Source organism: Pongo pygmaeus, chromosome 8, assembly GCF_028885625.2.
Source record: "Pongo pygmaeus isolate AG05252 chromosome 8, NHGRI_mPonPyg2-v2.0_pri, whole genome shotgun sequence".
In the NCBI taxonomy this organism is placed as follows: Eukaryota; Metazoa; Chordata; class Mammalia; order Primates; family Hominidae; genus Pongo; species Pongo pygmaeus.
Window position 1 is genome coordinate 68799292 of NC_072381.2, and position 12998 is coordinate 68812289.

A 12998-nucleotide genomic window follows, 5' to 3' on the forward strand; every position below is an offset into this window, starting at 1 on the left:
AATAATCAGAATAATTTTGCTTTAGGGCTAGATTAAGTTGGGCAGTTGTAGTTAGATGCAAAGATGGGAATGATATGTAAAAGACTGAGAATGGTTAAATTGAGAAGAACCTTGAAAATAAGATCCAAGGTTTTCTTTTTCTTTATTCTTTAGTCATTAAGAAACTACCCCAAGTTTTTGAGTAGGTTAATTTACTACTTTGTTCAGTCAAAGAGGAAGAAGAGATTTTCTAGTAAATGATAAGAACTTGAACTAGTATTGCAACAATGGAGATTTAAGAAAATTGAATTTGAAGAATCAATAGGACTTAGAGTTCAGAAAGAGAACAATGACATTAAGTGTGAGTGATAGAGAATGGTGATACCTTAACAGGTGTAAGCCAGGAAGGGGAGCCAATTTTGAGGGAAAGGTATATTTAAAGAACCACCACAAATTAAAAGAGACCCAATGGATACCTTGAAATTTTGAAGACAATGCTGTTGGATTTATTGAATCTTTCCTTAAAGCATGTGGCCAATCCATACTTCTACTCCTGGCAAGCAAATGGTTATATCATTCTTCATGATGAGGCTTTTTTTTTTTTTTTTTTTTTAAACCTCAAGACAGGATCTTGCTCTGTCACCCAGGCTGTAGTGCAGTGCCATGATCATAGCTCACTGCAGGTTCAAACTTCTGGGCTCAAGCGATCCCCCAACTCAGCCTCCCAAGTAGCTGGGACTACAGGCACACACCACCATGCCTGGCTAATTTTGTTTATTTTTTATGGAGACGGAGGTCTCGCTGTGTTGCCCAGATTGGTCTCAAATTCCTGGTCTCCAGTGATTGTCCCGCCTTGGCCTCCCAAAGTGCTGCAGTTACAGGTGTGAGCCACCACGCCCAGCCATGATCAGCCTTTTGATGTCTCCTTTTGTCAAAAGAAAATTGTCATTGTGTTGGTATAAAGACATATGATACAGGAGCAGCATTCTGAAGACTTCAACTATGGCTCTACTTCTTAATAGTGAAACCCCTGGAGAAGCAACTTAATGTCTCTGAACCTGTTATCTATCATTTGTGAAATGGAGATAAAACTTACCTGACCCTAACCCCAGCACTTTGGGAGGTGGTGGCGGGCAGATCACTTGAGGTCATATGTTCGAGACCAGCCTGGCCAACATGGTGAAACCTCATCTCTATTAAAAATATACTAATTAGCCGGGTGTGATGGTGGGCGTCTGTAATCCCAGCTACTCGAGAGGCTGAGGTGGGGAGAATCGCTTGAACCTGGGAGGCAGAGGTTGCCGTGAGCTGAGATCTCACCGTTGCACTCCGGCTGGGGCAACAGAGCGAGACTCTGTGGGGGGAAAAAAAAAAAAAAAAAAAAACCTTGCCTGACCAAACTCACAGGATGTCCCTGGGAATCATATAGGATTATGTATGTGAAAGTACTTGGTCAACTATGAATAAAACACTATAAATATATTGTCATTGCTACATAAATTAGTGTCGTTAAACAAGTATTTTGGAAACTATAATCATTAATTCTGTAAACATTTCTTAATACCTATGTTTTTCCTGTTTGGTTTTTTTTTGGTTTTGGTTTTTTTTTTGAGATGGAGTCTCACTCTGTTGCCCCGGCTGGAGTGCAGTGGCATGATCTCGGCTCACTGCAACCTCTGCCTCCCAGGTTCAAGCAACTCCTGCCTCAGCCTCCCAAGTAGCTGGGATTATAGGCATCTGTCACCACGCCCCACTAATTTTTGTATTTTTAGTAGAGACGGGATTTCGCCATGTTGGCCAGGCTGTTCTCAAACTCCTGACCTCAAGCGAGATACCCTCCTCAACCTCCCAGAGTACTGGGATTACAGGCATGAGCCACTGCACCTGGCCAGTTCTTAAGTTTTAGATAGGTTATCACATAGACATTGATGATGGTGGAACTTAGAATGGATAAGACTTGTGGGCCAGAAACTTGAGCTTATGATGACTAGTTTTTTTTGTTTTTTTTTCTTTGGAGAGAAAGTCTCACTCTCGCCCAGGCTGGAGTACAGTGGCCCAGTCCTGGCTTACTACAACCTCTGCTTCCCAGGTTCAAGCAATTCTCGTGCCTTAGCCTCCCCAGTAGTTAGGATTATAGGCGCCCGTCACCATGTCCGGCTAATTTTTTTATTTTTAGTACCAATGTGTTTCACCATGTAGGCCAGGCTGGTCTGAAACTCCTGACCTCAGGTGATCCACCCACCTCGGCCTCCCAAAATGCTAGGATTATAGATGTAAGCCACCGCACCCAGCCTGTGATTAGTTTAATAGATAGCAGGGACAAGGGTAAACTAGCCAGAAGGCATGAATCTCAAAGGAGGAGGCATTTTTTTTCCCCTTAGTGGAGAGATGATGTTGGAAGTGCTAATGGGGAGCTAAGAGAATGCTGAAGCCTCCACTGGGATTAGTGGAATGTGGAAAAATGAGCACCATCCACTTTGAAAAAAGAATTTGAGAAGTGTTGTCCTTCAGGAGACCCAAAATGTAATTAAACTAGAGAGATGACGACAGTATTCTGTGTAGAGCTAAAGAACAGAGAGGCCAGGCACGGTGGCTCACGCCTGTAATCCCAGCACTTTGGGAGGCTGAGGTGGGTGGATCACCTGAGGTCAGGAGTTCAAGACCAGCCTGACCAACATGGAGAAACCCCCGTCTCTACTAAAAATACAAAATTAGCCAGGCGTGGTGGCGCGTGCCTGTAATCCCAGGTACTTGGGAGGCTGAGGCAGGAGAATCGCTTGAACCTGGGAGGCGGACGTTGCGGTGAGCTGAGATTGCACCATCACACTCCAGCCTGGGCAACAAGAGCAAAACTCCATCTCAGGAAAAAAAAAAAAAAACCAGTCTGGCCAACATCATGAAACCCCGTCTCTACTAAAACTACAAAAAATTGGCTGGGCGCGGTGGCTCACGCCTGTAATCCCAGCACTTTGGAAGGCTGAGGCAGGCGGATCACGAGGTCAAGGGTTCGAGTCCAGCCTGGCCAACATGGTGAAACCCCGTCTCTACTAAAAATACAAAAATTAGCCGGGCATGGTGGTGCACACCTATAATCCCAGCTGCTCAGGAGGCTGAGGCAGGAGAATCGCTTGAACCTGGGAGGCAGAGGTTGCAGTGAGCTCATATTGCGCCACTGCACTCTAGCCTGGGCAACAGAGCGAGACTGCATCTGAAAAAAAAAAATATATATATATACACACACGCACACGCACACGCACGCGCACGCGCACGCACACACACACAATTATAGCCGGGTGTGGTAGTGTGTGCCTGTAGTCTCAGCTACTTGGGAGGCTGAGGCAGGAGAATTGCTTGAACCTGGGAGGCGGAGGTTTCAGTGAGCTGAGATCGTGCCACTGCACTCCAGTCCTGGTGACGATGCGAGACTCTGCCAAAAAAACCAAAAAAAAAAGAGATTGTGTGTAGGGGTTGTGGGATAGATTAAAACAAAATCTTATAATAGGAATTCTGAAGGCCTCAATGAAAAGGATGGAGGGAGAACAGCAAGAAGGACATTTTACGAGGGAAAGAAATACAGAGAAAAATTTAGAAGTGTAGATGCAGAGACCGTATTTTGGATAGTTGCCAAGGATGGCAATGATGGGAAGCATGATGAGATTAACTGACCTTAGGCATCTGAATGATACTTTGGAGTCAAGTTATTCACTTGGCACGGACTGTACCCCCATTGAAGTTAGAGGCCTCATAGGTCTAAGAGGGCAGTCCTTGCTTAGAATTGGGGAACAGGTTCAGTTAATTCTCAGGTTTCCTTGCCCAGTGGTAGAAACAGTAAGAAGATCTCTGTACCACCACCCCCTTTTTCCCAATTCCTGATCAGTCTGTGTTCTTGGTTTATTTTTCCAACTTCCTAAATTACAGTGTTTTTCAGTCCTTGTTTTTTTAGCCACCATACATTAAATGTGAGTGAAAATAACTTGCGAATATTATTGGTTACTATATAGATGTGCCCTTCATGTCAAAATTTGGATAAAAGGAAGATTTTCAACAGAACAGTTTGGTCAAAATGAATGTTACCAAATCAAGATTTTTAGGTTTTGAGGAGATTTTGTAGCTCTCTTTTTTGTTTGGTTGGTTTATTTTTTTGAGATGGAGTTTTGTTGTCACCCAGGCTGGAGTGCAGTGGCATGATCTCGGCTCACTGCAACCTCCCGCCCCCCAGGTTCAAGCGATTCTCCTGCCTCAGCCTCCTGAGTAGCTGGGATTACAGGCGTGCGCCACCATGCCCGGCTAATTTTGGGGTTTTTAGTAGAGACGAGGTTTCACCATGTTGGCCAGGTTGGTCTCGACCTCCTGACCTCAGGTGATCCACCTGCCTCGACGTCCCAAAGCGTTGGGATTACAGGCGTGAGCCACCACGCCCGGCAGATTTTGTAGCTCTTTAGGTTGTTCCAACAAATCCTCTATTATTAGCCATTTCAGTTGTTGACTATTTATATTGCATTTATATACATTTGTTTTCTGGTTTTTCCCTGTCGCAAATATAGAAAAGTAAGGAAACATAGTCTGAAAATTAGGAGAAAAAAGTATATATGGAGGCGAAAGAAAAAACTCTGGAAAAGTAGAAATAGGCCGGGCGTGGTGGCTCATGCCTGTAATCCCAGCACTTTGGGAGGCTGAGGCGGGCGGATCACGAGGTCAGGAGATTGAGACCATCCTGGCGAACACTGTGAAACCCCATCTCTACTAAAAATACAAAAACATTCGCCGGGCGTGGTGGCGGGCGCCTGTAGTCTCAGCTACTCGGGAGGCTGAGGCAGGAAAATGGCATGAACCCAGTGGGCGGAGCTTGCAGTGAGCAGAGATCAGGCCACTGCACTCCAGCCTGGGCAACAGAGCGAGACTCCGTCTCAAAAAAAAAAAAAGTAGAAATAATTGGCTGAAGATGAATTAGAAATGAAAAAGCAAAACCTTTAAAAAGCCTGAAAACTATATGGAAATGCTTTAAAATGCTTTAGGAGTTGCAAAACAAAGTAGTAGTTGATAATTAATTTTTTTTTTTTGAGATAGAGTCTCTATTGCCCAGGCCGGAGTTCAGTGGCACGATCTCAGCTCACTACAACCTCCACCCCACCAGGTTCAAGCGATTCTTGTGCCTCAGCCTCCCAAGTAGCTGGGACTACAGGCGTGACACCATGCCTGGCTAATTTTTGTATTTTTAGTAGCGATGGGGTTTCACCACGTTGGCCAGGATGGTCTTGAACTCCTGACCACAAGTGATTTACCTGCCTTGGCCTCCCAAAGTGCTGGGACTACAGACATGAACCACCCCACCTGGCCAGAGAATTAATTTTTGATGAAAAAAAATTTTAACTCTCTATTGAGCAACTTATTTTAGGCCAAATTCTATTTGGACAGTTATCTTTTGCCCCCTCAGGTCTCCTGCTGAAGCTCCTTTCTCCACTTGCGAAACAACACTATACATGCCTTTTTTCTCTTATTTGCTGATAAATTAAAATTTATTTTATTTTTATTTTTTATTTTTAGACGGAGTTTTGCTCTGTCTCCCAGGCTGGAATGCACTGGCATGATCTCGGCCCACTGCAACCTTCACCTCCACGGTTCAAGCGATTCTCCTGCCTCAGCCTCCTGAGTAGCTGGGACAACAGGCATGTGGCCACCATGCTTGGCTAATTTTTTGTGTTTTTAGTAGAAATGGGGTTTCACCATGTTGGCCAGGCTGGTCTTGAATTCCTGACGTCAAGTGATCCACCCACCTCAGCCTCCCAAAGTGTTGAGATTACAGGGGTGAGCCTCTGCGCCCAGCCAAAACATACTCATTTGAAACTACCTATTTTTATTTTCAGTGTTATGTTAACATTGATTCCCTATAGCTTTCATCTACCTTTACTCATGAGTAGGTGACGTTTTTCTACCACTCAACCTGTACACATTTTAAAAAAGCTGTCCCAGCTGGTTTTGAAATGTAGAAGTGTGCCTTGAGTTGAAAAATAAATAGGAAAGTACAGGTCTTTAGATAACTAACTGTGGCATGAAGTCAATTTATACTTTTTTTTTCAGGTAAATACATTATAGTTCTTCAGTGTGACTTGAAGTAGAGCATTCACAGTGTGCATGAAAACATGCAGTACCACTTGTGTCTGGCAGAGGGGGAAGTAGGGAGTGGTCTCATAGGTGGATTTTTAGGAAGTTCTATGTTTTGAACAGAATTCAGCAATTAGTGGAATTATGTTGTTGGTTGTTAGGAAGTATATATCATCTAGGCCAGGCGCAGTGGCTGACGCCTGTAATCCCAACACTTTGGGAGGCCAAGGCAGGTGGATCACCTGAGGTTAGGAGTTTGAGACCAGCCTGGCCAACATGGTGAAACCCTATCTCTACTAAAAATACAAAGATTAGCCGGGTGTGGTGGTGGGTGCCTGTAATCCGAGCTACTTGGGAGGCTGAGGCAGGAGAATTGCTTGAACCCAGGAGGTGGAGGTTGTAGTGAGCCAAGATCTCGCCACTGCATTCCAGCCTGGGAGACGAGTGAGACTCTGTCTCAAAATAAGTAAATAAATAGGAAATATTCATCACGTAGAACACAGCTTTTTTTTCGAGACTGAGTCTCAGTCTGTCGCCAGGCTGGAGTGCAGTGGCACGATCTTGGCTCACTGCAACCTCTGCCTCCTGGGTTCAAGTGATTCTCCTGCCTCAGCCTCCCGAGTAGCTAGGACTACAGGCGTGCACCACCACACCCAGCTAATTTTTGTATTTTTAGTAGAGACGGGGTTTCACCATGTTGACCAGGGTGGTCTTAAAATCTTGACCTCATGATCTGCCCGCCTTGGCCTTCCAAAGTGCCGGGATTACAGGCGTGAGCCACTGCACCCAGCCAGAACGCAGCATCTTAAATAGTGTTTCTTTTCCCAAGTAGAGTGCTAAAAAAAAAAAAAAAAAATTCTCTGACCTGATGAAAAAACGGATTCTATCTTGATCTCAGAAATTTGTGTTTATTAGTAAGAGCTATTTAACCTTCTCATTTTTATAATGTCCCAAAAGTAACACTTGATTTATTTAGTAATCAATTCATTAAAAATGTTTATTTTTTAAACAATTACTCTACCATGAGGGCAAATTTGGTTATAGCATATATAATGGTTTGTTTAATCTTTGGTTGGTAAAAACATTCTTTGAGGCTTTTATTTTATTAGAATCTTGACATGCTATATTTGGGGGTAAAATATATTTTAATGCCTTATTCTAGATGAGTAAAAAGTAATGGTAATACATCTTTCTTGTGAAGTGAAAATAAACAAGGTCCAGTTTTATTTTACTAGATAGCAAATACATAAAAAAGAGGGATTAGTGATTTCAGTCTTTTAGAAATGGTTGGCATCTCTCTGCCTTAGTTCTTACCTCACTTGTAAAGGATTGAGTTCTCCTTAATGTTTTCTCCTGGTATGAGAATGTGGTTATATTCTTTCTTAGGTAATTGATATGAATCTTACCTAGTTTTTTTTTTTTTTTTTTTAGTTTAAGTTGAAATGTAAAGGAGCAGTTGGTTCTGTACATTTCCAAGCTTCTCTGTAATAATTGATAATTACAATGATGACCCTAAAGCATCAGGAAAATACTGTATACCATATGCTCAGATATATATATATATATTTGATGGAGTCTCACTCTGTCAGCCAGGCTGGAGTGCAGTGGTGTAGTCTAGGCTCACTGCAACCTCCGCCTCCCCGGGTTTAAGTGATTCTCCTGTGTCACCCTCTCGAGTAGCTGGGACTACAGGCATGCACCACCATGCCTAGCTAATTTTTTTGTTTTTAGTAGAGATAGGGTTTTACCATGTTGGCCAGGCTGCTCTTGAACTCCTGACTTCAAGTGATCCACTGTCCTTGGCCTCCCAAAGTCTAGGATTTCAGGTGTGAGTCACTGCACCCGGCCTATTTTTCTTAAAAAAATAAAATAAAATAAAATAAATCTGGAAAGAGGGCGCTGCCTTACATTTCAGTCTATATTTATTAGACTCCTAATGTACATTTCTCTCTCACTTTCTTTATTTTGAAAAACAAAGCACTATTTAGTAAAGAGCCTGAAACTGCTTCAGTCCAAGCTGATTTTGAGTGCATAAAGATTTACTTGTTGGATTCAGTAAAAAAGGAATAAGAAAAACTTACTATATAGTAATTTTTCCTAGGTATATGACCTCAAAATTGTGCTTAGATGCCATTGAAATAGACGTTCATGTTTTCCATTCCACTCAACAAATATCACTTAAAAACAGTACAGTTGGTGATTTCTTACAGAAATCATAAATATGTACTGCAGAGTGAAAAAACCAACTACTTAACCATGACCAAATGGGAACTTTTGGTTAAATGTGTAGGGATAGGCCAGGTGCAGTGGCTCATGCCTGTAATCCCAGAACTTTGGGAAGCCAAGGCAGGCAGATCACCTGAGGTCAGGAGTTCGACACCAGCCTGGCCAACATGGTGAAACCCGGTCTCTACTAAAAATTCAAAAATAAGCTGGGCATGATGGCGGATGCCTGTAATCCCACCTACTCGGGAGGCTGAGGCAGGAGAATCCCTTGAACCTGGGAGGCGAAGGTTGCAGTGAGCCGAGTTCACGCCACTGCATTCCAGCCTGGGCGACAGAACAAGACTCCGTCTCAGAAAAAAAAAAAAAAATTACAGGGATAAATTTGCAGTGATAACATTTTACACATATGCAAAAACTGCTGTATCTCAAACAGTTTAGATGGAAATGAATATGATTTGCTTTCAGAATGTGTGTGAGGTGACTCAGAAAGTGACTCCAATGATAAGGAATGCACTGGTTTCGAATATACGCATAAAGATTTTGAGTGAAAGTGTTTGTGAAACATTAAGTAAGGTAGGAGAAAAATCAATATTTTGAAATTATGATTTATTATTTTAAGCCTACTAAATTAATTTGCATTTCAGAAGTAGACATCTCGTGTTTGGTCTATATCTCTAAAAGTGCATAATCAAGTTGGTCAGAAAACATTGTTTTTATGTTCTTATTATAAAGGAACACGGTAAATCACCGTTTCTTTCTAGTTAGGCTTATTTGGTATTAAAGTGTTGTGGGGTTTTTTTTGAGATGGTGTCTCGCTGTGTTGCCCAGGCTGGTCTCCAATTTCTGGCCTCAAGTGATCCTCCTGCCCCAGCCTACCAATTAGTCATGATTACAGACATGCTTCACTACTCACAGCGTTAAATTGTATTTATTGTACTTCATTTAAGGTAAAGAATATCTAATACTATAATACAATATTTTGAGAGTTCTGCCTAAAGATGTTTTGGCTTAAACAAAAAAGTTTTGGTTATCCTGAAAGAACTTAATTTTGTGAGACAACTCATTTCTCTAATAGTTCTTAACAGAGAACATGTTAGTATAAATAGCTTTAAAAGTGGTATAATTTGCTTACTATTTAGAAAAACACTTCTACCCAATAAATGAAGAAGAAAGAAAAATCCCTGCTTTACAATTTTTACTCTTATCTAGATCCAATTATTAGTTTTTAAGTTAATGTATTTTTGGTGACTTATTTTTTATTAATTAAAAACATTTGCAGCTGTCCCTTTCCCCCCAACACATCGCTTGACATCTGAAGAAGTATTTGATTTGGATGGGATACCCAGGGTTGATGTTCTGAAGAACCACTTGGTAAAAGAAGGTCGAGTAGATGAAGAAATTGCGCTTAGAATTATCAATGAGGGTGCTGCCATCCTTCGGAGAGAGAAAACCATGATAGAAGTAGAAGCTCCAATCACAGGTAAGCTTATTCATGTTTTGGGTATTATTTTTATTATGTCATTATTTAGTTGCCTGGATTTACAACTTACTGTTTTCAGTGATAGTGTATGCTAAATCAATATTACTCGGGCATTATCTTGAATTTCAAATTATTTTCCATACTTAAAAATGATTGCCTGTTTTCAGTGAATAGACATGATTCTAAATAATCTGAGTGTAGAAGTTAGTCTAATATGCTTTTGTGAAGGTTTCATCAATTGTGTTGACCATACTTCAATTTGATCAATACTTACTTTGCTTTCAATTGTTAGGGTCAAATACCTTGATGTAATATCAGATACCAAAAGTGACCATTTAGAGAGCAACAGAAAGTATTGAGTTAGAATGGATATTTTAACTGCCACCATTGTAATTTTGTCATCTTGAAACTTAAAACACATCCTTGGAGTCCTAGAGACGATCTTTATAAATGTAGATTTCAGTTTGTCACTGACCACAAATTTCGTTATTTCTGTTACATCTTTTTCTAGATCTTGAGCACATGAACACTTGGTTACACATCATCCTAAGCGTGACTCTTCATAGACTACTTCCTTCTCAGACATTTCTTGATAGCATTTGTACTATGTCTTATGTAAAATACGTTTTAACTTAAGTAAAATTTGTTGTTTTAGAGATTTTTTTCCCTTGTCTAATAATATTCTTGTTTCAGTGTGTGGTGACATCCATGGCCAATTTTTTGATCTGATGAAACTTTTTGAAGTAGGAGGATCACCTGCTAATACGCGATACCTTTTTCTTGGCGATTATGTGGACAGAGGTTATTTTAGTATAGAGGTAATAATCATAAATTGTCATTTGATTTACTGTTAAGTGTTAACATAGATGCTTTCCCTTAATCTTAGTTTTTACAAGTACCTGTGTTAGGTTTTTTTAATAACTCTGCATATTCTGAAGTTTTTATGAAAAGCTACTATTTGTTCCTGTTCTGTCTTTCAAACAATTCAAATAAATTTCTTTGTGTAACTCTGTTTATATAATTATAATTGCCATTTTTTTCCCAGTGGAATTTATGAGCAGACTGAGGGGTCTTTATTGCCCTGTTAACTAGTGGCCTTAAAAAGTTAGTGCTATTTATGTCTCTTGCCCCTAAAGGAATTAAACCATGTGAAAACAGATTACTTGAATTCTGTCTGATTAAATAAAGTATATTGTGATTTTTTTATTGCTTGAGCCCCAGTGCTTCTGTTTCTCCTTGTGTAGCTATTAAGACTCAAGTATATCCTATGGAATCTTTGTGTATTTGGAAAGTAGTAATTTGTTTTTAAAAACTTGAGGCATTAAAATGACTTTTTGATTATCACTTAACAGTAGATGGTTCCTTTTGCTCCTTTTTCTTTTTTCTTCTTCTTTTTTTTGAGACAGGGTCTTACTCTGTGGCCCATGCTGGAGTACAGTGGCACCAGCATGGCTCAATGTAGCCTTGACCTCTTGGGCTCGAGGGATCCTTCTGTCCCAGTCTCTCAAATAGCTGGGACCACAGGTGCACACCACCATGCCTAGACTAATTTTTAATTTTTTTGTAGCAATGGAGTTTCCTATGTTGCCCAGGCTGGTCTTGAACTCCTGGGCTCAAGTGATCCTCCTGCCTTGGACTCCTAAAGTGTTGAGATTACAGATGTGAGCCACGTTGCCCTGCCATCTTTTTAAATTATATAAATAAAATTCAGTAAATGTAGAACAATATGTATTTTCCAATATATATATTTTCTTTCTTTTTTTTAATGAAAAGGGGATCATATTATAATATTGTCTGTAACTTGCTTTTTCATATATCCCTACACCAAATATCTTTCCAAGTCAGTAAATATAAACTTGTAGCATCATTTTAATATCTGCGTTGTTTTCCATCTAATAAACAAACCATAATTAATTAATTCCTTGTTGTTAGACACTGAAGATTTTCCCAGTTTTTTTCCTTTACAAATGATGCTTTAATGAGTCATATTATTCATACGTCTTTACATACTTGCCTGATTATTTTTGTAGGACAGATTCCTAGAGGTAGAATTGTGGGGTCAAATTTCTACCAATAGATACCTGTGTTGCACATTTAATATGTTCTAAGCATGTTCTAGGCACTGAAGACATATCGATTAATCCTCACAATAATATTAATGAGGTAAGTACTGTTGTTTTATTCATTTTATAGATGAGGAACCTGAGGCTTAGAGAGGTTAAGTAACTTGCCCAAGGTATTGTTAGTAAACAGCATAGCCAGGCAATGTGACTCCCAGCATATGCTTTTAACCACCTTTCCTAGTAGATACTGAAACCTTACCTGGTGAATTTACGTTGGTTACTGTTATTTATATCTCCTTCTCCAGTGTTTCCAATATACCTTTTTTTCTGAGGTGTGCTAGGATTCTCAGAGTGGAAGGAAGTTCTAGACTCTGTCCGTCCTGCTTCCCTTAGGAATTTTGCTATTTTGAGTTCTTCTTCCTCCTGCTGATAGTTGATTATTAGCCTCGTCAACTTTTCCCAAATTATCACAGGGCTTCAGGCAAATCAGAAAATGGCCCATCTTAACAAAAAAATTTCAGGCATTTGACCAAAACAATAAAATAAACAGTTTTATGAAGCTTATTTGGTAACTAAGTTGGTGTGCATGTCCTTGTGTAAGATTGTTTTGTAGCTGACTCTTTTTTTTTTTTTTAATTGAGATGGACTCTCACTCTGTCACCCAGGCTGGAGTGTAGTGGCGTGATCTCGGCTCACTGCAACCTCTGCCTTCCAGGTTCAAGAGATTCTCCTGCCTCAGCCTCCCAAGTAGTTGGGATTACAGGTGCCCACCACCACTCCCGGCTAGTTTTTGTATTTTTAATAGAGATGGGGTTTCGCCATGTTGGTCAAGCTGGTCTGGAACTCCTGACCTCAGGTGATCTGCCTGCCTTGGCCTCCCGAAGTGCTGGGATTACAGGCGTGAGCCACCGCACCTGGATGTAGCTGACTCTTTCAATACATTTTGTTGTTATAAAAGGAACATAACAAAGAATCAAAATAAGCATTGAGAACAGATTATTTCCCTGATTTTATTACTTTTTTCCCTTTTGAATAAAATGAAGGGTGTGAATAGTTACGTTTAAATATACCTTAATTTATTAACAATAAAGTTTGGTTGGGTGTGGTGGCTCACACCTGTAATCCCAGCACAGGTTGGCCAAGTCAGG

The 12998-nt window shown here is 40.5% G+C and overlaps 1 protein-coding gene across 8 annotated transcripts in view; it reads left to right on the top strand.

Moving 5' to 3' along the window:
* The window catches only part of PPP3CB (protein phosphatase 3 catalytic subunit beta), a 58716-nt gene that overhangs the window by 6893 nt on the left and 38825 nt on the right, over positions 1-12998 (top strand). For all 8 annotated transcript variants that reach the window (XM_054503760.2, XM_054503762.2, XM_054503761.2 and 5 more), the window contains exons 2-3: positions 9587-9787; positions 10481-10605. In XM_054503760.2, the coding sequence (XP_054359735.1) occupies positions 9587-9787; positions 10481-10605 (326 nt within the window). The remainder of the gene's footprint in view (positions 1-9586; positions 9788-10480; positions 10606-12998) is intronic.